This window comes from Myotis brandtii, unplaced genomic scaffold, assembly GCF_000412655.1.
Source record: "Myotis brandtii unplaced genomic scaffold, ASM41265v1 scaffold658, whole genome shotgun sequence".
Lineage (NCBI taxonomy): Eukaryota > Metazoa > Chordata > Mammalia > Chiroptera > Vespertilionidae > Myotis > Myotis brandtii.
This window is the reverse complement of record NW_005370558.1, coordinates 1,299,510-1,326,119: the sequence shown is the minus strand read 5'-3', so window position 1 is coordinate 1,326,119 and position 26,610 is coordinate 1,299,510. Positions and strand designations below refer to the sequence as shown.

The 26,610-nt window shown below is 52.5% G+C and overlaps 1 protein-coding gene across 1 annotated transcript in view; it reads right to left on the bottom strand.

The window, feature by feature from the left end:
• ZNF618 (zinc finger protein 618) overlaps window positions 1-25,717 on the bottom strand; it is a 60,486-nt gene extending 34,769 nt beyond the window's left edge. The window contains exons 1-4 of the mRNA XM_014528919.1: window positions 25,629-25,717; window positions 9,152-9,411; window positions 575-656; window positions 425-447 (exon numbers count right to left, since the gene is read on the bottom strand). Coding sequence (XP_014384405.1) covers window positions 425-447; window positions 575-656; window positions 9,152-9,411; window positions 25,629-25,699 — 436 coding nt within the window. The 5' untranslated portion in view covers window positions 25,700-25,717. The remainder of the gene's footprint in view (window positions 1-424; window positions 448-574; window positions 657-9,151; window positions 9,412-25,628) is intronic.
• Between the last annotated feature and the right edge of the window lie 893 nt (window positions 25,718-26,610).

Sequence of the window (26,610 nt, the reverse complement as noted above, 5' to 3'; positions counted from 1 at the left end):
GAGAGGGATGGGGAGAGAATGAATGAGAAGGTGAGTACATTGGACCAATGGCAGGGCTGGTGAACACACTACCACATGCCCAGGGGCCCTCTCTCCAATGCAGAAGGCAAGGAACTGAGCCTCTCCGTTCTTCCCCACCCCTCGTCAGTCAAGGCCCAGCCCCAGCCTTCTCTTCCTGTCTGCCAGGCTCAGGGAGTGTCAGGCATCAGCCCCCGGTCCCCTCAGCTTCAGTGTCCTCATCTTCAGAATGGAGAGGGCCACCCTGCCCCCATTCCAGGGCCGTAGTGGGGAGCACGCGAGATGACACTGAGCAGCACTGAAGCATTCTGGGAGAAATCAGGCCTGCGAGGAGCAGGTAGGAGGCACTGGTGGCAGAAGTCTGGTGGCATGTCCTGCTGCCCCCCCACCCCAAGTAAAGGAAGCTCCCCCTCTCCTCCTGGGGTCTCCCTCCTACCGCAGAAAGAGAGAGAGAAGCCTGGGGCTCGCAGGGCCTCTGGAGTCACCCAGGAGGGGCCCAGGTGGAAAACCAGGCAGAGAACAGGAAGCCCCCTGACTCTGCCTAGGGGCACACCACTCACCTCGGTGTGCGCGTACGTGGGTCTGGAAACAGTTGTAATACTTGTACTTCTTGCCACAGATTCCACACTCATAGGACCCTGGAAACAGGCAAGAAAAGGACCGCTCAGCCAGCACCCAATACAGGCAGCCATGAGGCCCCAGTGCCTGCGGGGATGCCTCCGGGGACTGCTAGCTCTGCTCAAGGGGCAGGGCTCAGTCTGTTGGCCATCTTGTCCCCAATAAGCAAAGAGGCAGCAGGGCCCAGCAGAGACATCCTCGAGGCCATGGAAGGGAGAAGTGGTGATCACCAGGGCAGAGGTCTCCTGAGGACGAGAAGGTGGGGAGCAACCCTCAGCTCCACCATTTGCACCCAGCCAGCCCTAGAGAAGCTCAGACACATCTCAGGACACACAAAATGCAGCAGGCAGAACTCCAGAGAGGGGAAGGAGAAAAGGAAAACACGAGTGGGCCAGAGAGGATGGCCCCTCACAATGGGCAGGCCTGTATTTAGCTCAGAGCATCACGCGGCCGCTGCTTACAGATCAAATGCTGAGGAGGAACCAGCCGCTTGGTTCTAGGATGCAACAGGAGCTGGGCCCAGGGCGGGCTGGGGAAAGGGGGCCTGGAGAGGTAAGTCGTGGACGTGTGGGTTTCCAGAGGGTCCCTGGGGCTTGGCCTCAGACCAAATGTCCTCTGAACCAGCGTCTTCCAAGTCGAGTGCAAGTCCCCTGGGAATATGGGAGCACAGGCCGTTGAAAACACTTCCAAATGTTCTTTTCGTAGAAGCAACATGACAGAGCAGTGGCAGCAGGCAGGGGGCCCCCTCCGCTGCTCTCCTTCCTCCTTTCCTCTCACCTTTACCTTCTCCCCACATTATGGGCAAGACAATTCTTTTTTAAAAATATACTTTTATTAATTTCAGAGAGGAAGGGAGAGAGAGAGAGACAGAAACATCAATGATGAGAGAGAATCAATCTTTGATCGGCTGACTCATGCACGCCCCTCACTTGGGATGGAGCCTGCAACCCGGGCAGGTACCCTGACCGGGAATTGAACCGTGACCTCCTGGTTCATAGATCGATGCTCAAGCACTGAGCCACACCAGCTGGGTGACATGACAGCTCTGTCATCCACCCAAATCCACCCTGTGTGTCCTCCATGGGCGGTATCATCCCAGGGCTCCAAGCAAAGGTGAGATCGGAAACATCGGGTATCGGACTTGGGAAGTGGGTCTAGTGACTGGGAACAATTCCTCTTGTGATTCCAGCGCTTTCTAAGTCTTAGCTCTCAACAAAATTGAAGATCTAATGGAGTTGTCAGTGGAGAGACCATTAAAAATAATGTCTGATGAGACGCCCACGTGTCATTTTGGACAGACAACTTGGAGTTAAAGAACTAAGTGACGCTGCTAATACAAACCGCCACCCCTCCCTGCCTCCTGATTTATGTGATGAAGCTTTTAAGCACTCGCACTTACGAAAACCGAAGCACGGGAATTAAGTTTATGCTGAATCCTGTCTCATTCAACATATAAGAAATATTAATTCACAGAAACATGAACCAATTGAAACAGAAAGCCCATCCGTTTTATGAAAAGGTGTATTTTCGATAACATTTTCCTTGTACATTTACGATCGCTCTAAATTTGTTTTTGGCAAATTGTATGCTGATAACAACTCGATCTGGGGAAGAAAATGTTTTAAAATATAGAGCTTTATGATCCCAACATATTTTTTAGAAATTTCAATTTACATACATCTTGTTGTGGGAGATGAGTGTGAAACAGTGATCAATAAAAGACTCTCAAGCATAAAAAATATATTACATTAGGATAAAGTCCTGTGAGGGAAGTGGACTGGAAATATGAGTTCAAGGAGAAAAAGGAAAGATGTAAAATTTCTGACTGTTAAAGATGGGCCTGTTCATAGGTTTCATAAACGGATGATGGCAGATACGAGTAGCAGTGGGGTTTGGGTTATCTTGGCTACATTTAAAAGAGTGGTTCACAGTTTTATTTCAAATGCCACATTTTTACACAATATGCCAGAAATTATACCCTTTGTGATTACGTAAATGTTGGATTAAAATGTTAGATGTCGACACAAAAATGTGAAAGAGAATATAGTTTCTCAAAATTCTTGTAGGAGATACTGAACAAAAAAAGTGTGAAGCCATAGTCCTTTAGATTCTTATCATTCCAGAGGTAACCCCAGATGTGTCTGAGGCTTCGGCTAATCCCACTGGTATCTGTTTTGCATTTTGCCCCCCCCCCCCACTTTTTAATAAGAGATTATTTGAATTTATTTGAGCTACCTGATGACATGCCAAGAAGCAAGATCTCAAGTGCTCCCCTGTCCCCCTTAAAAAACATTTTCATGCCTATTACTTCACTCTACTCCCAGTGAACCTACCGGCAGATTCTACTATACTCACTGATCAACCAAGACAGTATGGCTCAGAGAGGTTGAGGGGTCTGTCCAAGGCCCCATAGCAGGGCACACACTGAGGCTCTTGGCTTAGAGCCTTAGGGCCTTTGCCAATGGGGACCCTCCAACTGGGATCCCCTTCCCACCTTGGACATCCCAATGAACAGTCTTCAGCGGAGACAAGATGCACCTGGGACGGTGCCAAACCCCTCCTTTCTGGGTGGCTCAGCAAAGAGCTGAGTGTTGGTTCTGGCAAGCTCCGGCGCCAAGCCCTGCCAACAGCCTGTTGAAACAGGAAACTAACTATCAGCTGGCACTTGGAAGCAGGACCTGGCACCTTGGCTGCTGGGTTTGTCACAGACCAAACTCATGTGGCCTTGTCTGAATGGCTGTCTGCTCTTCTGCTGCTCCTTCAAAGCTGAGGCCCCTTCCTCTTCTTCTTCTTCTTCCTCCTCCTCCTCCTCCTCCTCCTCCTCCTGCCCTTTTCCCCCAGGCAGCCCTGTGTATGTGTGGAAACACCTCCACTCCTTGGTGCTCACAGTTCGCTGCCTAGAAACATCCTTGCAGGAGCCATTTTCCCAGGTGATGCCTGACTCCCCCTCCTGCACCCCTACAGTGACCCTCTCTGCTGACCCACCTCCAGGGAACTCCCTCCCTCACAGGTCTATATCTGGTTATGGTTCCCATAATCACAAAGTCCTTCCTTTTACTGAGTTGAAATCACCTCCTGGTAACTACCTCAGATTGGCTGGGGCTGCTTGGGATGTGTCTGCTCCATCCCCTTTCACCAAAATACTTACAGATTCTATCATCTCCCCGGCCCACAGCCCCGCTCCCCATACAAACAGCCCTTAGCTCTGCCATGAGGCTCCTCCCTACACTGAGTTAGTTAACTCTCTGGAATAATCTGTTGGCCCACACCCCTCCGCTGAGGAAGAGCCCAGCTGGTCACTTGCTCCCTCCGTGGGCTCCTCAACCACGAGGGAAGCCCTGGACCACCCACCAGGTCTCCAGGCACTGGGGGCTCTCCCTGGGCTCCTTCACGTGGAACCTCTCTGGATGAAGGACCCACAGTCTCACAGCACAGAGAAGAGCACCCACTGCTTGGTGGGACATTCTGACCACCCGATGAGACTGGGCATGCTTCTCTCTCTGAACCAGAAAATGTTCCGTGGGCCAGAGGTCCTGACCGCTGCAAACCCAGCTCGCTTTGTCCTCACCATCTAAGTCAAGGACGGCAAGCGGTTTTCTACTTCGGATTTTTCCATTCTGGCAGACGGGCCGTGACTTCTTGGTATCCTGTGTTAACGAGGATTCCGAGGTGCATCGTTGGGACAGTATGCAGTGATCAACTGGCGATGCCATGGATGCGGAACTGGGGAGTAGCCGTGGTCACCCCTTGTTTATTAGCACCCCTCACAGGGGAGCTCCCGAAACCTCACGTGTGGTCCTGCCATGCCTCGGGGCTGCTGTGCAGACTTCTGCCTGTGGCTTGTCGGGAGGGAACAGGCAGTTGTCAGCTCACTTCCGGTTTTATCCAACAAAGTTGTCACAGTCAGTATTATCCCTGCTCTTCTCCCTAAATAAGGAAGCTCAAGGTCTTGCCCCTAAGCCCCATACCAATGGCCGTGACGTGCTTTCTAAGAGTGAGGGACACCCTTCTCAGCACCAGGGTGGCAGCAGGGAGGTGGCAGCCACCGCTGCAGGCTTGGCAGCCAGCCAGCCTCCCGGGCACTGACGCCCCTTCTGACTCTCCCAGCCTGAGAAGCTGCCAAATGCCACCCACGTGTCCATGACCTGGGCTCATCCATGGGAAATGCCTCGGATAATATCTGTGTCATTGGGAGCACTGTTTGTCTGATGGTTGTTGAAGGGCCAGTGAGGACATGAGGAGGGGGGGTGACAAGGGGGATGGAGCTCTGAGAGAAGGCAAATGCGAGGGTCCCTCGGGGCACGGCACGGGCGATCAAACAGGACCGGCTCTGAGCCCTGAGCATGGCACTCAGGAGGCCCTTGGCTCCCCAGAGCCCCGCTCTCCCCTGCCGACTGACTGGAGAACACGTTAACTCCTTGACGCCTGGTCTCCAGGGCGCAGAAGCACCCCAGCGCCCCCTGGCACAGGCTCATTTAAAGGGATGGCTCTACCCAGCACTCACCCCAGGCGAGACCCCGGGGAGTCTTTCCCTTCCAGAAGTGAGTGGGCGGGGGTGCTGTGAGGTGGAGCGGGGCCTCCACAAAGTGGAAGAAAATGTCAGCGACCTGCTGTGTGACTCAGGGCGGCTCTCTTTCTTTCTGAGGGCCTTCGTTTGCCCTTCTATAAAATGAAGGGGACACGGGTATCAAATCTATAGCATGTGTAGCCCCACCGCCCACGTCCACAGCCATGGCAGACATCAATAATCAATCATGCCACCCTTTAGAAGCTTCAACACAGACTCCACTGAGCCCACTGCAATTACTTGGACTTGGCCCACAAGATAAAATTTACTTGCCATCCTGTGATTAGATGAGTTCAAAAGGCTCAATTCTAACACTGATGTGTGTGTGTGTGTGTGTGTGTGTGTGTGTGTGTGTGTGTTTGTGTATGTTGCTGTTGTTAAATGCTTTTCTTTCCTGGTGCTGAGGCCAAGCCACATTCCTCTGAGCCTGACCCTGGGCAGAAACTACACCCTCAAGGAAGGTGGGACTGGATGGATGCGAGAGGAGCGGCCACGACCAGCAGGGGGCGCCCTGGGTCTGTTTGGTACGGGCTCCATTAAAAAGGTGGTTCCATTTCTAACTTGTCATTGGCTTTTACACCTTTTCACAAGGGTGTGCCAAAAGCAGGTAACTCAGAGATGCTCAAAGTTCCTGAATTCTAGGGAGGCGGTACTGGAAGGAGCGCCAGGGACTGGATCAGTTAGTTTTCAGATGAGAAAACCGAGGCCCCATTAGAACCCTTGTCTTCTGATACTTCATCCACAAGGTTCTTCTCCAACCCATTTCTCTTCTCTCCGTCACACTGGCTTATCTCTTCCACTTGGGGGACAAAAGCAGAAATATTACTATTCCTTCCCCTTGAAGAGGTACTGTTTACTATTAATACCAGTACTAACAATAGCTAACCATTTACTAAGTACAATGTTGAGCATTTTACATAGAACAGTTCTATTGAATCCTTAAATAGCCCAATGAATCTGCAATAGTGAAACCTGAGGCACAGAGAGGTCAAGTAACTTGCCCAAGGTACAACAGCCACTAAGCCACAGAGCCTGGATTCACTCCCAATCAGAGGAGACGAGTTCGTTCTCGCGGCACAACAGCGATTCCCACACCCCTCCAGCAGCCAGGACAGGGAGCATGCCTCATTTAAAAGGAGAGGACACTAAGGCACAGCGAGGCCAAGAGAAACCAGCACGGTGACTGGCATGAGGCCAAGGCCCTGAGGCCTCTCACTGTGCAGGCAGCTGGCTCAGGGAGGGCTCCCCACATTTCCCTAGCATGGCTGCTCCAGGCTTTCCCTGCTGAATCCAGACTGCCAGCTCCATCCCAAGATTCAAATTCAACTACCCTTCTGGGCAGCTCCTGGTGAAGGGCATAAAGAGCTACTGGGTCCAATGAGTCTTAAAACCCCCCCCCCCCCCCATGTGAACAAGGACATGTCCTCTCCTTGGTTAACCAGGTTAACTAACACATCTAGTGGCTAACAGTGCTCAGCCTTGGGGAATGAACACTGACGGATGGAGGCCAGACACAGGCCCTAAAAAGAGTCTTCTCTCATATGGCACTGGGCTAAGTCCCTCAAGCTCTTCACCGATATCTCGGGTTCATCCTCCTTCTGTCACACGCTAGCGTGCATTTCCCGGCCTCCCCGAGGTTGGGCAGGCCACGTCACTAGTTCTGGCCCATGACTGCATGGAGTTAGCACTTCTCACTTCGGGTCGCAGCAGGTTAACTGCCTGTGTGAGTCCCCTTAGAGTTTTCTCTCCCTCTGACACAGGGTGGCAGCATTCCCTACAATGGCGGCTTTTAGCCTACGTCCAGAGCAGAGTGGAGCCCCTAAGCTCACCCACAATGGACATGTAGTGTGACTGAGAAATAAACTTTTGTGGTTTTTAGCTACCAAGATCGCTTTTTTGGCTTTTAGCCTACGTCCAGAGCAGAGTGGAGCCCCTAGCTCAGCCACAATGGACATGTAGTGTGACTGAGAAATACACCTTTGTGGTTTTTAGCTACCAAGATTGCTTTTTCACTTTTGGGATCTTCATTTCTGTGGCATAACCTCGCCCCATCCTGACAGTTTCAGCACCAATGTCAGCCCTGCTTCCTAGACCCTAGGACTTTGCTAGGAGAGCATAGGGACGTAGACCTGACAGGTCCTGGAGCTCCACTTCCAAGAGTTCCTCACCTTGTGGCAGATGAGCATGGACCGGGCACCTCTAATGAGAAGTGCCCCAGTGAGAGACAGGGTAGAAACACACCACTTCTGACCAGAAGAAATCAAGGAAGGCTTCTGGGAGGAGGTGGCAATATAGTTGGCCTTGAAGGATGGGTTGGATTGGGGCATGAGGAAATGGCCAAAGGCATTCCGGAACAGCAAGGGGAAAGGGCAGGAAATGCTGCAGAACAGACTGCACTGGAGTGAAAGGTCCGGAAAGATCAGAAATAAGAAATGAGGCTCAAAGGCTCAGGTTATGGAGATTCTTGGTGCTATCCCCTAGACACAGTGGGGAATCCCAAGTTTAGAATCAGGGCATGACATGCTCAGTGTCCTGCTTTGGCCAAGGCCCCTGGCAGCCAGAAAGGAGAGCAGGTGAATGCAGGGAGACACAAAGGCATGGTTGTTAGTGGGATGCCACAATGACCCAGGTGGGGCTGATGGTGGCCGCAACCAACAAAGGAACAGGTGGAATAGGGAGCTCCAGGCTCATTCCCAAGGTTGGAAAGATAAGGCAACAGGACTTGAGCCAAACTTGGGAAACAGATACAGGGGAAGTTCCCCACCTTGGACGTGAGCCTAGAAGTCAGGAATGAGTTAGAGCTGGACCAGGAAGGACCGGCAGAGGAGAGGGAGATGGCAGAACTTCTTAAGAACTTCTAAGAACACACTGAACGCGGGAAGCAAGCAGGAAGGCACCAGTTAGAGCTGGACCAGGAAGGACCGGCAGAGGAGAGGAGATGGCAGAAGTTCTTAAGAACTTCTAAGAACACACTGAATGCGGGAAGCGAGCAGGAAGGCACTCCGAAACAGACCAGGCGAGGCCTCGATGCCAGGCCGGGGCATGTGGACTTTATCTTACAGACTTAGGTTTGCAAACTTCTGGCCCATGGAATGACTCTGACCCACAGACATGTTTTGTTTGGAACATTTAGTTGCCAACATTTAAAGCCAAAGGAATTCACATGAAAATTCTCACTTCTGGCATGCGGTACGCCCAGAGAGCTGGCCACACTGAGCCTGTCTCCCCACCAATTACAGTCGGCAGCAGCTGAGGAGCGAGCCCCCTCTGCACGCGGGGTGTGGGCGCTCCAGCTGGACTCGGTCCCCACCACCTGCCTGCCTGGCTCATCCCTCCTTGTGCTAAATAAACATATCTGCGAGGCCTCAGAGAACCTGGCAGGAACCAGGCAGCCTGAGGGGTATCCCCTGGCTCAGGCTGGGAAGCGAGGGGAGCGACGATTTCTAAGAAGCTTGTTTCCACAGAGCTCCTCTGAGCCAGGCCCAGATCAGAAGAGGCAGGGGTAGAAGGTACCAGTCCGTCCCCCATCCGGTCCTGACTGAGCATCTGCTCTGAGCAGGACCTGCACTGGGAGCTGCCCCGGGAGCCTCCAGTCCAGCAGAGGAGGTGGAAATACCGACAGGCATTTGGGACACCAGGCAACGCAGGCTGCGCTAGACCCCCCTGGGGCATGGGAGCCCCGCGCATGAGGGACTCACTGGTCTGCAGAATGTTCCAGGCATTTGACTTAAAGTCTCAAAGGATGCGTGGTGTTTTGTCACGTCAGGTGGAGAGAGGAGAGCTCTGGACTAGAGCTGTGCTGGCAGAGAGAAGTCTAAGGAGACCAGTTCTTGCCCCGAGGGCAGAGGGCAGCCACCATAGGCTCTCGACCAGGAGGGGCAGAGATCTGGGGCCTTCACTGCCCAGGACTCTGGGCTCAGCCCCAACCCCCTCAGGGCAAGCACTCACCGAGGGTCTGCTGGTTGCGGACGCCGCCGATCACCACGCAGATCTCGGCGGGCACGTCGCCGGTCCCATCCTTGCTGACAGCCTTGCTCTCCTCCTTGGCCTCGCCCTGCCAGATCACCTCCTGGATGTAGTCGTCAGGCACCTCTGTCTTCACCTTCACCTCCGTCATCGTTCCCTGCTCGGCGCTCAGCGAGGCCTCGGCCGGCACGGGCTCCGGCCCCTCCACCTTGGCGCTCTTCTGGCTGCGCTTCAAGCGCTCCCTGGGGAAGAAGAGAGTCTGTTCAGAGTGGACCCCATGCCCACCCCCAGGCCCACCTGGGGGCCCACCAGCCCAGGGGGCGGCACAATCTTTAGCTACAGACCCACCTGTCACGTGAACCTCTCCTTGAAGCACATGGCCATGGCTGCCCCTGAGGGTCCTTCGGGGAACCCTGGGGCTCCCAGGAACACAGTTTGAAAATACTGGGCTAGCCTGGCTCCACCACCACCCATTTTACAGATGGGGAAGCTGGGGTCTAAAGAGGTCTACCTGTGCCCAGGAACTCCTGAAACTGGCTCTGGCTGATGGAAATAACTTCTCAAGCTTCACATAAATTAGCTGAGAATCTTGGCAAAACGCAGATTCCGGTTCAGCAGGTCGGGGTTTGGCCTGAGATTCTATGTTTCTAACCAGCACCCCACCCCGACACTGGCGCTGCTAATTCTCCTTCGCACAAGGAGCCGCAAGCATGTACGTGGTTCGATGTGCGAAGTGTCTGGTGCTGTTCTCTTCGCTCCTTGGCAGGAGGCCTAGAGGCCTCATCCAAGCTCTTCCCTCTCCAGTGTCACAGACGGAGAAACTAGAAGCCAGAGAGGCTCACTCGGTTGAGATGTCCTGGAGCCAACACTTGGCGCCCAACACACTGGCCTCTAAGTGGCTCTTCAAATATCAGAAAACATCCTCCAGGTAAGAGCTCAGTACTGAGGCGGGCAGGCCAGGTGGACACAGGGGCCTGGAGCAGAGCTGTGACTGGCCCTGGGCTACACACAAGACTGGTGGCAGTTCACAGCATGAAGCCCGGTCCCTACTATTCACTCCTGAACGGTGTTATCATAAGGACTCGCTCATGCTCCTGGCAGGAGACTGTCACCACTGCTCCTGCTTCTGAGGTGGGGAAGCTAAGATGTGCAGAAACTGGGAAATCGAGTCAGATTCCAGGCCCGGGGCTGCTGCCCTGGCCACGCCCAGCCTCCTCCACTGCTCCAGAGAAGCATCTGCAGGGCCATCTTCAAGGCCCAGACTCCAGGCCGCTCGGGCAAGACCCCCTGGCATACCAACTGGGAAGCAGGGACCCAGGTTCTGATCCAGGACCCACAGTGGCCTTGTTGTGTGACTTTGGACAAGACCCTTCTCCTCTCTGGGCTCTAGCTTCACCTATCACAACAGCATGGGTTTTATCACATCTCTGTCCCTCCCAGCTCTGTCCAGGGTGAAGAAAGTGAGCCGAGAGAGAGAGAGAGATAGACAGAGAGAGAGAGAGAGAGAGAGAGAGAGAGATAGACAGAGAGAGAGAGAGAGAGAGAGAGAGAGAGAGCGCCCCAAACTAACAAGGGGGCAGAGAAAGGCCATTGGAGGTGCTATACACTAAATTGTGTCCTCAACCCCCCAAATCACATGGTGAAGTCCTAATCCCCAGTGTGACTGTATCTGGAGAGAGGATTTCGACAAGGTAATTAAGGTTAAATAAGGCCATAAGGGTGAGGCCCTATGATAGGACTGTGGCCTCAGGATAGAGACAGAGGGACTCCTCTTTCTCTGACTCTGCCCCCACGGTGTGAGGACACAGAGAAGGTGGAAATAAGGCCATAAGGGTGAGGCCCTATGATAGGACTGCGGCCTCAGAAGGAGAGAGACAGAGGGGCCCCTCTTTCTCTGACTCTGTCCCCACTATGTGAGGACACAGAGAAGGTGCAAGCTAGGAAGAGGGTCCTCACCAGCACCCAACCCTGCTGGCCCCCGATCTCAGACTTCCAGCGTCCAGAACTGGGAGAAGGCGTCCAGCCTATGGTACTTCGTTATGGCAGCCTGAGTGGACTAATACAGGAGGCCAGGACTCAGACGAACCGGATAGGAATGAAAAGGTAGGCAGAGGGGACACCAGCCACTGGCAAGAGCTATGGAGTCAGTCACTTCCGGTGTGACTTGAGCCAGCTACCGAACCTCTGAGTTTCAGTTTTCACATCTGCAAAATGGAGCTAACATGGTTCTCACATGGGTTTCAATCAACCAAGGCTTGAAAAACATGAGCACAGTGCCTGGCCTGCAACCACTCTCAAGACACGGCCACCATTACTATTATCAATAATGGCAAACTGTTAGCACATCTTTGGTACCCGGTGGGCCCAGTGACGCCTCCTAGTGTGCCTGGTACATCACGGCCAGACACTGTCTGACCTCATGCCCTTCTCCTCGGTGGGAAATGTAAAACTAGATGATTCAATCCTCTCAGCATTCATTTCCTTTATTGATTTAAGAAACATTTCAATAAAGTGTCCTATGTACCAGGCACTGTTCTAACACACGGACTCCTCTTACCCTCAGTAACAGCCTGTGAGGTCAGTCCTGGTATTATCTCCATTTTACAGATGAGGAAACTGAGGCACAAGGTGAAATAACTTGTCCAAAGTCACATGGGCACAAAGAAGCGGAACCAAGAATTGACGCAGGCATCCTGGCTCTCACTGCAACATGCTTAGACTGGGAGAGGAACCGCCAGAGGGAGCCTGCCCACTGGCATCGTGCAGCCCCCATGTCACCATTCTTGCCCTTCAGCATTCGAACAGAGTCAGGCTAAGGTCCTAGTGAGTGAGCAGGAAGGCGGGAGGCTCCTGGCTTTTTGGCTGCTGCTGCCTCCCCAGATATCTTGAGCTACAGCCCCCCTGCTAAGGTCCAGAGCCCCGCCACCCCTTTGGGAGGGCATCATGCTTATTCCATCCCCCCGCAAAAAGCCTGAGTTCAGGGAGTCCCAGGAGCATAACCAGGACCAACAGGTCTGAGAAGTTACAAGGGACAGCTATGGTCTAGGAGGGAGAATATTCCTGCAGGCCAGCTAGCCAGCCAAACGAGGGGCATGCTTAGGGTGGGGAGCTCCCTGGCCCTGAGGCACTGGAGCAGAAGCTAGCTCAAGGCCTGGCAGGATGGGATGTGATGACCTGAGATGGAACGAGCATCAGGGTTTGAAGTCGAATCAGCTGGGGGCCAAATTTCGGCACTGCCCCTCCCAAGCAGTGGGTTTCTGCATGAGTGACTTCACACACACTCATCCCCACCCCAAGCCTCAGTCTTCACAGCCATATAATGGGTAAACACAGCACCCACCCCTCAGCGCTGTGATGCAGAGAGGACAAGGCAATATCTGCATGGGCCTGGGACAGTGCCCCAGGGGAGATGTTCTATGGGTATCTACTGTCTTGGGGGAGGGGAGTATGCACAGGATGCGGGGAAGGGTCTTACATGGCATAGACTGTAGTGAAGGGGCCGGGGAGGTAGACAGACAGGAGTTCAAATCCCAACTCTATCGCTTCCTGCCTGGTGACGCTGAGCGAGCCCCCGACCCTCTCTGAGCCTGTTTGCATATCCATGAAGCAGGGCCCCCACACCTACTCAAAAGGCCTTGTGAGGATCAACTGCAAAAATGTAAATCCAGGACCTTGTCTAAATCAACTCATAGAGATGATCATGCTGGTGGGAACTGGTGAAAGAAGTGGCTGAAATCCCCATTCCCTAGCTGAGACCACGTGGGCGCTCATGGTCAGCCAATCCTGCCCGCTCTGAGGCTGGAAGCCAGGGTCTGTCTCACCCTTGATGCCAATCCAGCAAGAACACAGCCCATAGGTCAGGGGGTGGGTGGGGGTGCTGGGCAGGCAGCTGAGGTCTCTCCCTGGCTTGGCCCTCGCTGGTCCCAACCCTGGCCGCCCCGAGCACAGCTTCCCCAGAGCAGCAAAGAGGCCCGCTGGAGCGGGTGTCCAACCTGCCAGTGTTCCCCACAGCGGAGGTCATGGGAAGGGCAGGGCAGGGAAGGGCAGGGCACAGACTGGGCCCCCTTACCTCAGCCCTTCCTTCACTGGCAGTTTGGAAGCTCAGCCTGAGTCCTGTGAGCACTTGATTGTGCCATCTGAACGGACTCCGTGTCCCTTTCTGCTCTCCAGGACCTCACTAGCATCATGACGTCCTGCTGAGAGGGAGGAGCTGTTGGGAGTCAGAAAGGCCGGGCATCCATACACCCGGTGACCTCGGGCAAAGGGTTCCCTTCTCTGGGCCTCAGTTTCCTTCTCTATTAAAGGGGGACCACAATCCTTGCCAGGACGGGGGCAGATGAGCCAGGGGGCTGGCAGAGAGGTTTCCATGGATGGCAGCTGTCATTACGAGGATGACATCCCCACCTCCGGGAGCCTGCCCTGCTCACTGGAGATGCAGTTAGAACCTCTCTCTGAATGTCCCCTCCGCCCTGCACAGGCGATTCTTGCACTTTACACTGGGAGCCACGTGAGCCATCCTCTCACCCACAGGCACCGTGGCACACAACATACGCTCCCTTACATGTGACACCCCTGAGGCCTTGCTGTGCGGAGGACACGGCTTCATGCTTCAGATTTACAAGCCCAAATGTTGCTTTTCTCGGCTGCTTTGCATTTAATTAGGCGTCCTCATAACAACGGAATCGCAGGAGTACTTACATCACTTTGAATTAGTGGCGCAGCTCCTTCTAACTTCTGCAAAAATTTTTTTTTCTCATCTATCATTTTTTAAAATAGAGCTCATTATTTTAATTATATCCATTTAAATGTACAGTGGAGCCCTTGGATATTCTCAGCACGAATCATTAGGTATATTAGTGAAAAGCACTCGGAATCCATCTACACGCTGACACTCCACAATCTATTCTATTTGTGTCTCTGTAAAACAGATTTATATATAGATAACTACAAAATAGTTGCTCAAGATATGCCATGAATTTTATATTTAGCCCGAGTCACACTTCAACATAGAATCTAAAGCCGGGCACCGAGAGGCTATTTCTCAGCAAGTACATAGCGTCTGCGGTCGCTGGCTACTCCTCATGCCAGAATGCTGGGACAGAAGCCAGACCAAGCGGGTTCTTGCCCAAGGAATTCCCTAAGAGCCCTCGCCTTTCACTAAGGTGATGGTTCTCAAAGTGTGTTCCTTAAAGGCCTAGGGGTTCCATAGCAGTGGCCCCCAAAGCACTCATGAAGTCTGAATGAGGAGGGTGGTATTAAACGGGGCTCCAAGACCCCTCTCTCTCTGATATGCATAGCTTGGTCTAATGTATACATATTTGGCTTCTTTCTCCCTGTAGAGGGGTAAATGGTGTCCCTGCCCCCGCCCCCAAATATATGCCCACATCCTAATCCCTAGAACCTATGAATGAGACTTTATTTAGAAGAAAAGGTTCTTTGTAGATGTAAATAATTGAGGATTTTGAGATGAGATCATTCTGGATTATCTGGGTGGGCCCTAAGGTAATGAGAAATCCTTAAAGCAGGGGTGGGAGCATCTAGCCCGCTGGCCACATAAGGCCCACGAAATCATTGGGTCTGGCCCTGCCAACGCATTAGGGGTGAGTTAATTAAATGTTTGACCAAATATAGCAGGTTATTTTTTAAAATATATTTTTATTGATTTCAGAGAGGAAGGGAGAGGGAGGGAGAGAGATAGGAACATCAACAATGGGAGAGAATCATTGATCGGCTGCCTCCTGCACACCCCCACACTGGGGATCGAACCTACAATCTGGGCATGTGCTCTGATCAGGAGTCGAACTGTGACCTACTGGTTCATAGGTCGATGCTCAACCACTGAGCCACGCCGCCCAGCACAGGGTAATTTTTAAGTTGATAATTTTGTATGGTCCTCGAATGATGTTATACATATTCAAATGGCCCTTGGCAGAAGAAAGGTTCCCCACCCTGCCTTAAAGGGACACACAGGAGAGTGGACAGACACAGATGATAGACACAGAGAAGGGGGCGGCGGCAGCATGGCCACAGGGAGGGATGGGAGTGATGCAGCTCTAAGTCAAGGAATGCCACAGCCACCAGAGGCTGGAAGAGGCAAAGAGAAGATTCTCCCCGAAGCCCGGAGACCTGTGACCCTGCCGACACCTTGCTTTTGGACGTCGGGCCTCCAGAACTGTGAGAGAACGAACTTCTGCTGGTTTAAGCCACCCAGTTGGTGGTAATTTGTCACAGCAGGAAACTGATACACTACCTCCGACTACATTCGAAGAAATAGCTCCAAGTGGTTAAGTTTGTAAACCACTGCCCTCCACGAACCTCAGTTTCCTTTTGCTTCGCTCCTACTCGTCCCTGTTACTGCATCTGGCCAGTCCAATGTACCCAGAGAGCCTGCCTGGGGAGGTTGCAGAGCAACTCCCTTCCTCTGGGTGTTACCAGATGGCCCTCCAAGTGCTTAGACCCACCCCATCCTATCCGGCGCTCACAAGAGCCCTGTGGTCCAGAGGGAGACGCCGCAGCACAGAACAGCCCTCTTCACATCCACGTGCTCCTTGTGCACAGGCCTGGTGCACAGCAGGGACGCCATCCACACCGGGAGCAAATGGCATGCCTGAGGTCTCACAACTTCCAGGGATGAGTTTGTTCTGGAAACAATTCTTCCAGCTCCAGGAGGGAACCGGTCCCACAAAACTCTGCAGCCAGAGACAATGCAACCAAATAACAAATCAGTAGATTTGAGGCCCGAGGACAATCGTCATTTCTGGACATGTTGGAGGAAGAGTCTCAGGAGTCAGACAACTTCGTTCCTGGGTACAATGCCCACATCTCTCCACCAAAAATGCTCATGCCTGCTGCACTCAGCTTTCTCATCTGCACACTGAGTGGGCTGGATCTCTATGCAGCAGGTGCGCCTGTCTCCTGGCACAGGATGGGGAGCAGTGCATCCATTGCACCCCAAGACTCAGCCTGAGGATGCCCCACCCCCTCCAAAGGCTACTGCTACTTTACCCACCTGAAACAATGTAGAGGGGGAAATCTCTAATCACAGTGTGTAAATAATGACTCGGTTAACTCCCTCTAGAATACAACTTCATTAAAGACTCCAGTCATTAGGAATGAGGGTTAACTGGCCTCACGCTGTGCTTAAGCACACTCTCCAGGAACGCATGGCTGCGTGGGGTGTTCAATGAATGAACGCACATCCAACCACGGCTGCGGGGGCTGTGTTTACCCTGCTGCAGGGGCTGACCCCTGGCCAATGCTCCCACTCTACCCATCGGCCCACCACCCAAGGATCTGAGTGCAAATGACTATCTATTTGTAGATGTCGGTGAACCCCCTCCTTGGCAATGCTTCCTAAGTCCGATGAGGTTGTTGCCTGCCCCCGTCTCCCAGAGCTGTTCTTCCTTCCCAAGACTTCCTGGGACGGCCATGCTCCTCAATCCAATGGTCCCTTCTCACTTCTCACTGAACCCGTCCTTTGACGAGAGCCCCCCTCTCTCCTCCGTCCAACTCTTTCCCTACTTGTTTCTGTGCTTGCCGGTGGGCCTCTCACCTGCTGGCCCCTCCTGTGCCTTCTGCTGATTCCTCTTCACCAGCCCACTGTTATACCTCAACATGCCCCAAGGACCCGTTCTGGAGCCTCTTCTATTTTTAGCCACACTCACTCCCTAAGTCACTTCGTCCAGATTCCTGCTTTTAAATATTAACTATGTGAAGATGAATCACAAACTGTATCTCCAGCTTGGACCTGCCCCCTGACCTCCACACCTGCATCACCAACTGCCTAACCGGCACCCACACGTAACAGGTCCAAACTGAGCCACGGCCCTCCCCCAAGTCGACAAATAGTTCTGCTGACTCCTACCCCCGTGCTCTCCCCACTGACCCCTGAGTCTAAGACACCCCCAGCGAATAGCTGTAATCTTCCCCATTCCCTTTACTAACAATTCCATCCTTCCGGCTCCTCAGGTGCAGACCTTGGAATGATCCTTGCCTTGAATTTACCAGCAAATCCTATAAACTCCACCTTCAAAATATGTCCAGAACCTGAGCACGCCTTACTCCCCACGGCCACCACTCTCGTCCAAGCCGCCTTCCTTCCTTCCTCCTGTCTTGTTGTAATAACCTCATAGCCAATCTCTCTGCTCCTACCCGGGCCTGACGCTTCCAAATCCATGTTCAACACAGCAGGCAGAGCGATCCTATGAAAACAAACCAGGTTGTGTCACTCTTCGGCTCACAGTCCATTTGTGGTTCTGCATCTCACGCAGAGTAACAGGCACAGTCCTCACCTGACCCTCAGGGCTCTGTGACGTGCCCCACGTGCCCGCTGACCTCGTCTGCTAACACCGCCGCGCGCCCCCCCTTCCTCCTCACTGGCCACACCATCTCCATGCTGCTCCATGCTGTGCTGTCCACTGTCCCCTGAGCTCCTGCCTCGCTCTGCACCTGCTCTTTCCTCTGTCTGGGATGTTCTCCGCCTCCCCAGGTGCCTCCATGGCTCGAGCTCTCCATTCCTTCAGGTCTGTTATTCAAACATCCCAGCGCCAGTGGAGATGTGCAGGCTGCCGATGCAGGGCCTCCAACGCTCCAATCCCTTCCCTGCCTGATGCGTTCTGCTTAGTATTTGCCCTGTTTACCTAACGTTCCTGTTACCGCTCATCCTCTTCACTGTCTGTCACCCCAACTGGAACATGAGCTAGAAGAGGGCGGGGACTTCGTCTTGTCAGTTCACGGTCACATGTCAGCACCTACAGCAGTGCCTGGCATGTGGGAAGTGATCAGTAAGCACCCTGTTCATTTAAGGACCCAAGGCACGTGCCCTGGAAAGGTCAACGCCAGTGCAGCCTCCGGGGCGTCTCCCTCCAACATCGCCCGCCAAATGTCAACGGTTTAACTGCTCAGAACTGAAGGCAGCCATGTCCCACCCACCTTCCCTCGTGGAACACGGGTCGGAGATGTTCCCCAGGAGCCAACGGAAAAAGTGATGCTTATTCCTGAAGTATCAAAGTCCTATTTATTTCCTTCCCAATGGAAATTCCCGCCAATGCAGCACACTCTTTCTCCTTCCTGAAACGCCAGTAGCCTGGGAACACTCTGACACCAGCTTTCCCCCCTCCAGCTTCATTGAGATATTATTGACACATGACACATGTACGTATAAACTGTACCATGTGATGATCTGATACTGCACAGTGACACCAATTCCTGAGGGTGCAGGGTCGCCGTTCTATCATCAATCGGCAGACCTGGGTCCTCAGGGCACGGGGTGGGGTGCTGAGGTCTCGGGGGGCCTGCGTCTCACATAAGGGGTTCCAGGAATGCCCCTCTGCTTCAGACAGGCTCCTGCCTCCAATGTGCCCACTACTTCCACCTGGCTCTCAGAGACTTCCAGAGGCAAGGGCCCCCACCCCAGGGCCTGGCCCCTGGCTGACGTCTGTTAACATCTGCTGAATGATACGAACAGAAAAAAGCCCGATGTAAATACGCCAGCACACAGGGTGAGAGGTGCTGCTGGTGATGGTGGCGATGATGGCCCAAAGGACGCAATCAAGAACAAGGGCAGCTGAGATGTACTGCGTGGCCATGGTGCCCAGGCAGGGCGCCTCACTCCACAACGCCTCCCAGGGTAGGCAGTTTTGTTTTCAGATAAGAAAACCTAGGATCAGAGACGCAGAGTGACTTTTCCTGATCGCACAGCCTTCTAGTGACAAAAGCGCGATTCAACTCCAGCTCTTGGGCTTTTGATCGTTTGGATGATTTCTGTTTTCTCTTCTCAACAACTTGTTGAATGAACAGATAAATTAACAAATGACCAGAAGCTCCCAGAGGTGGGGAACCTCTTCCCGAGGCCCCTCTGGCACCGTTCGTATCCTGACAGAATGGAGCACATGCTCGAAGCTGAAATTCAGGGACCCATCTCTGCCACAGAAGACAGCACTTGGCACAGCTGTGTTCACTGCTGACCTCCAACTCTCCTTGACGTGTTTGAAAATGGCCGCTGTGCCCACACAACCTTTGGCTAGAAAGAGGCTCCTGTCTTTAGCCGCAAGGACAGAAATCACAATGGGGAGAAAGGGCGAAACGTCCGTCCACTATCCTGGAAGGACAGACAGAGGGAACCTACAGCAAAACCCCGGCTTCCACAGACCCTGGTAATGAGGCCTGGTCTGTAGTTACTATTCCTCCCATGTTTCAAATCTGCACGCCACCACACAGGCCTTAATAACCCTCGGAATTATCTGCACCTCCATTTCTGTCACGTATCACTGATATATTTTAATAAATAGTCAAGTAGAAGAGATGAGAATAATAGATTAAAACTATTAACCTATTTAACAACTCTTAACAGTCTAGAAATTCAAAACAGCCTACAATGCATAAATATACCATTAGCTTGAGATCAGTCTTAGGCACTTAATTGTCTCCATGTTGGTGTCAGTCAGCCACAACGCTGGGCGACACTGCAGCTCGGAAAGACAGCGTGAGGATTTAAATATGAAGAGTTAATTCCCTGGTTAATGTAAGCCTAACATAGGGAAAAGCAGGAGTCTTGAGCAACGCTGGGTAAAGCTGGAAATTTCTTTCCCGGGTGTCCTGGTACATGGAAGGCTGGCCCAGGTCACTGAAATGTTAACAGCGTCTTCGACGAAAGCACAGCCTTCGTTCGTCTCCCAGTGGGTCAGCTTGGAAGGCTGGCCCAGGTCACTGAAATGTTAACAGCGTTCGTTCGTCTCCCAGTGGGTCGGCCGGCAGTGGCACAACTCAGATCCGTCGGGACCCTGCAGACTCAAGAATTCTCGCCCAGGTGGGACCCACTCACTCACAGGTCATGGGGGGCCCATGCCCACGGTTCTGCATCTTCTGGGGCACCCATGGGTCCGAAGCAGACCCCAGAAGGCAGGTAACTCAGTCAGTGAAGAGTGAGGCAGTCCCTAAGCTGGTCCTCACGCTGGATGATGTACACACACTCCCTCTCCACCAACGTTATTTCCTGCCGAGGCTGTGACTTAGCTCCCATCCCTTCCTTGTACAACTCCTCTGGCCACTTTCTCCTTGGAATGAAAGGTCCTACCCAACAGGACCATTTCCTCTCCAACATGCTGCCCACACTAACAAGTGATGCCTGGAGCTGTCCAGCGGCCATCTCTCCAATGGCAGTGCCCACACACCCCGCCCTGGCATTACATCTGGCCTCTCCCCTCCACGCTCCACCCGCCAGTCCCGGAGGCCAGCTGATGACATACTGAGGTTTGTAATACACAGCAGCTCTGTCCACACACTCTAGTGGGAGGACCCAGCCTGGTCCCTCACTGCCCAGAGGCACCCCGCCCCCTGACACACAAATGAGACTCCTAACTACATAGTCCAGGTCCTCCCAAAGTACCGGGATAACTAGATGCATGGACCACTGCCAAGCTCCCTAACCTGCCCACCCCGCCCTCTCCTCGTGTGTAAGCCAGGGATGTGAACACTAACCACTAAGGGTTGTGTAGAAGATTAAAGCACAGAGATGCCCAGCATGGCACCACACACATAGTAGGACTCAAATAATGTTCGTTTTTTTTCCCTCCCATCTTTACCAAGATCTTGCCAGACAAAATATGAAAAGTTTGGTGAAACTATGAAAAAGATGAGCTTGTAGGCCATGGATGGCGTATTCATGAATGCGTGTAGGAGGGGTTTTTAGGCTCGATCAAAACAAAAGGAGCTGCGATGAAGAGGAGAGCCAAGCCACTCCCTACCGGAGGGGAAGGCGGGGGTGATCAAGGTGGCCTTGGCATACACTGGCATTCCTAACCATCATCTGTTGCGTGGGACCTGGAGGAAGCTGAAGCCGAGGGTGAGGATGTTTCTCCTCCGCTGGCGGAGCCAGACAGACGATGAGGTTCTGGAAATTTTCCGGGTTGCTTTCTCAGATCAAGGGCCTTTGTCATTAAGGACCTCAAGAAGTGGGATCATCCTAGTGACCGTTCCCAAGCCTGCGCTTCTTCAGGACAAGGCAGGACTTCCGGACGCTCTGAACTGATAGTCACAGCTTCACCGGAAGTTTCTTCACTTGCTCAAAGGGCCCAAGGGGGAGATCCGAGCTGGGCGGGGGCACCGCGCAGAGGCTCCCTCGAGGCCCGTCACTTCACTCTGCAGGACCACCCCAAGTTCGAGAGCCACAGGCCATCTGGCAGAAATGATTCCCTGATTCTGATGTGCCTACGTGAGTGGCATTTCTGTGGCTGTCTCCACAGAGCAAACCTAAGAATGTCTCTGAATTTTCAGAATCTGCCCTATTTGCAGAGTCTTGGTTTAACAGTAACTGATAAAGCGCAGTGAACTCTGCGCACCAAAGAAAGCAACGGGCTCCCTCTCCTTTTCACACTTGGGAATTTAACGTTCCAAGCCAGCCTGCAGTTTTTATGATATTTGTGGTCCAACTCTGCCCGAAGTTTGCCCAAAGATTTCCAGAATACACATTTCTAGAAATTAAATAAGCTCCATTAACAGGCGTATACACCTAAAGTCAAGATGGGAGACGCAGCCTAAAATACACCCCGAGTCCTCAAGTGATTCATTCTGTTAACACCACACTGGTCAATGATGAGCATCGGGCCCACTGTTTCTGTGCAATTTTATGCAAATGAAGATAGTTTAGGGCTACTTTTATTTTACGGCTGAAATCCAAAATGCTAAACAACAAGAATATGTTATTCAAAAAATAATGATGCAGCCACACGCATGTGGTTATCAAATTAAATGGTCCACCAGTGAAAAATCTTGGCTAAAAAGGACAAGACTCAGCCTAGCCCAAAGCCATTTGACTATTTGGGTAACGTTGGACAAGTCTATTTCTCAATTCCCTCCAAGGAAGAGGGATGCCAATCATTGCCTCAGAGGGCCTCTGGGAGGATCGAATGAGCTGTGTATAAACTACATAACACAGTAGCTGGATCATGGTAGGCCCTCAGCAAATACAAGCTCCATCTCAACCTGCACCCCCCATCCTGCCCTCTCTCCAATGTCTAGGCTCTACATGAAATCAACTGCCAGCCCACTGTTACCTTTTCTTAGGAGTGGAAGCTAGCATGGTGGAGATGTGGTGATAAAACAAGCATTTACTGAACATCTACCATGGGCCAGACATGGTGCTAAGGTATATATCTCATTATCACACTTAATAATAACAACATTAAATTATTATTAACATTATTACCAATGACAACACTATCAGGGAGGTACTAATATAACCCCCATTTTAACAACGGGGAAACTGAGGACAGGTAACTAGCCCAAGGTCACATATCCAGGAGGCGGGCAGTGCCAGGATCTGAACCCAGGCAGTCTGGGCTCTTCAACACTGAGCTAAGCTGCCTGGCCCTGAGCGGGGCTGGAGAGAGGTCAAGGACGATGGATGCCTGGCAGGCCAGGCATGGAGAGTGGGAGCCACAGGGTTGACGGCTGTTCCACACCCTCCCAGGCCCAAGCGGGAGGCTGTGCGCTCTGGATGCAGGACTCACACAACCCAGCTTTGCAAAACGGCATTCCTTAGTCCTGACTAAAATAACCTTTTAGAAACTCACCTGCAAGCCTACCTTCTAAGGTCCTGAACATTAGCAACACTTCTTACAACATCCTGTCTCCTGCCATGTACTCTCCTCCTGGCAGCCAGAATGATCCTTTTAAAAACCGAATTGATGCCACTCTTCTGTCCAAAATCCCCAGTGGTTCCCCACCTCCAAGGCCCTAAAGAGCCACATCAGCCTCCTTGCTGTTGCTCCAATATGATACACAAATTCCTGCCCCAGGGCCCTGCACCTACGATTCCCCCACCTACTATTCTCTCTGCCTGAAATGTGCTTCTCTCATGATTGCTTGGCTCAGTCCCTCATCTCCTTCAGATCCTTGTTCAAATGCCACCTTCCTGGGGATGCAATACTTCCCTCTGGTTCACTAATCCCCTTCCCTGCTTTCCCCCATAGCACCTTTTACCACCTGACATACCACATAGTTTATGCATTTATTATGTCTCTCCCACTTCCACTAGAACATCAACTCCATAAGGCCAGGGTTGCTGTCTGCTGTTCATTACTATATATCCAGCACTGGGTCATAGGTCAGACTCTGGCATTTAGCAGGTGTTCCGTAAGCATTTGTGGAATGAATGACCGAGAATGATTTTTCACCTTCCCCCCACCCCAACAATCTCCCTGTCTACTCAGTCCTGATCACTTGGTTAGGCAGAGAACACGTGAGTCCCTTAACCTCTTCCACCCCTGGCTTCCTTATCTCCAAATGAGAGCGCTGGAGTAGGTGATCTGCAGAGTCCTTCCACGCCTGAAAACCTTCAACTGACAACAAAAGGCAACAATTCTTCACCACAGCAAGCCCGTGGCTTCATTTACTTGATTGTAAAAACCACATTTCCTTTAGTATTTTCCACAGCCAAGGCCCCGCAGCCCCCATGCCCCCAGAATAAGTGAGGTTTGGCTGAGCTGTGCTCTGTGACTTGTAACCTGCACACCAGGTCAGCATTAACCTCAAGTGCTGGGATCACTGGTCTTGTAAAATCGACCCAGGTTGGGTTACAAGGAAATAAACCAAACCACATTCGGTTGTCTCTTAGGATCAGAAACACCATCTCTCCTTGTCCCCCTCAATTTCACACTAATTCCTGAGCAGCCCATGCTGTTGGTTTTGGGGTTTAGCCAGAGGCCCTCTGGAGAAGTAACAAAATGGGGTGTTCTGGGCCAAAAGGAAGGTGCTGGGAGGAAAGTAGACCCTGGTGTGTAAGAGAGCGTGTTGTGGCACAGCTGGGAGCTCAGGGGAAGCCCATGTCAGAGGGTCGCGGGTCCTTCAAGGCCATTCCATCTAGCCTACCTCTGACCCCAGGGAGCCTTGGGGCTTTGTTTCCCCATCTGAAACAGGGACTAAGGGAGTCTAATGCTCCACAAAGTGCCTACAAGTCTAAGCCCCACTTGGCCAATCTAACTCAGGCCAGGGTCAAGTTCACCAGCATCAGCTAAGGCCTACATTGACATTCTCTTGATGTTTAAGGCGTAAGTCACTTCTCAGACTGAATGCTGGGTCACTGTATAACATTACTGCTTTGGTCTTTCAAAGATGCGCTACTAGCTTTAATGACAGAATCAATATAAACTCACTTGTTAGCTCCTTTGGAGTCCTTGCCTTCTTGACAAGCCCCCAGCCTATGGCAGAGCCGATGGCCCCTAACAGTCTCCGCTAACACCTATTAGCTGATCACTTCATACCAAGAAGTGAGCGGGCACAGTGGTTAAGCATGAGCATCGGAGGAGTCAGACCTGAGTGAGCATCCTGGCTGGCCTGCTCACTTCCAACTGGGAGGCCTGAAGCCCAAACACATCTCTGTGCTTCAGCTTCCTCGTCTGTAAAGTGGGAATAAGAGCACCTCCCACTTAGGGCTGTTATAAAGATCACATGAATTTTTAATAGTAAGTTGATATATGTAAGTCACGTAGTCGGGAGCTGACATGTAAGTGCTGACTCAATGGTAGTCATAATTATTAGAAATTTCTTCAAATGACACATGACCCTAGGGTTTGGATTGGTCCTTCCTGGGGTATATTCTGGCATCTTGGTAATAATACGGGGCTCCGTGACTGAGTATATTCAAGCCTAGGCTAGTCACGGGGAGCAAAGAGATGGCACGCATGCCACCCACCCGCTCCCCTGACTGGGCAGGCATCTCTAATCTATCTCAGCACTCTTCTCCCTCCCCCTGCAGCCGTGGGCTGCTAAGACCCAATACAGAGCTCCAGGCAGCCACTAGGACTATGGGGAAACCCGCCTGCTGTCCCCTGACAACAGGCAGATATGCTGGCGTGGGAGATTCATGCACGAAGGCAAAGACCACTTCGCGTGACAATCATGAGAAACGGATGGAGCCTTGTCTTTTCCCTGCTATAGACCCAGCACTTTGAACAGTGCCTGCCACGCAGCAGACACTCAAATATCTGTTGGATGAATAAATTAGCATCAAATACATCTGGGCCCGTAGCACACAGCACTGGGCCTAACCTAGCAGGTGCTCAATGAATGAGGGAGGACGGTGGGATAGGCTTGCTCGACCCTCACTGGAGCTCACTGTTTCTGAACAGAGAGTGCACCCAGCTCCGGCAGGTTCAAGGCCTCGACACAGCCACTCACTCATCACATGACCCTGAGCAGGACCTTTCCTCCCCAACTTGAGCAGCCAAAGGCCCGTTGAGGATTGAGTCATCCTTGGTTCCAGCCACAGGTGCCCACAGAGGACACCAGGAGGTCTGGAGAGTGCTGCCCACAACAGTACATCCTCCAGGGAAGTACGGATACTTCTCAGCAAAGGGGCCTGGCCCGGACCATCCATCCCTTCGGGAGGAAGAAAGAGGCAAACCAGGGAGAGGTGGCTGCTAGTGGTGAGGGAGGCGTGGTGAGGTGAGGGCGTACCTACCTGCTCGCCGTGCTTTTCCGTCCAGCCGCACTGGCTCCGTCAGCCTGCAAAAGGAACCCAAACACCTGCATTAGCCAAGGGGGGAGACACAGAATTCTACCCTCTGCCACCCCACCAGGCTGCTGCCCAGCACAGCCTTGGGACACAGGGGTGAGCTGGCCCTGTCCCCTGCTCCATTCCTTCAGGCTGGAAAACTCTGCCCCCAGTGGTGAGAGGGAGTCAGCACACCCCCAACCCACATTTGCTGGGCCCTTTAAATCCAGCGGAGCACCCATTGCCAACACAAACCCAGCAACCACAGAACCCTGGGGACTCGGTGAAAAGTAAGTAACCAGCTAAATCTGAGATTGAATTGCACCATTTTTATTTTCAGCTGGGATTTCCAATAAAACAGTAGCCGCAGATTTATTCCCACCAACCGGAGGGGGGAAATTCATTTATGTTAAAATATTCTGTCCCCCAACCCTCTGAGTAGGGGGAGGCGAGAGAGTGCTGGTTCCTAATCTCTTTATTTGGGGGCGGGGGTGGGGTGGGGAAATAAGGCTGACCAAATTAAATTTTCAGAAATCATAAAATTTCCGATGGAGAGACTGAGGCCCTGGGGGAGGAGGAAGCTGCCTGCAGTCTCATGAGGACTGAGGGACAGAGACCTGGGGATCCTGACTCCCAGGCCAGTGCTGGGGGGACCGCGATGCGGAGGCCACAGACATGGGGGAAGGCCCAGGTTCCCCACCACCCCTGGTTGGAGAAGCAGCCCCTCGCTTTGTGCAAACGTTTAAAATAATGTAGCTTCAAAATGCTGGCACACACGTGTTCCCAGATTCAGAATCCTTCCAATTTTAGAAAGGTAATGTTGCCACGTGTGTTCTGCATTTGGAAACAACCCTGGCGGGGTCTGGGGAGCCCCCAGGACTCAAGCACATTGATGTTCCTACAGAGAAACTTACACAGTGAGCCCCACTGGATAGATGAAGAGGGCAAC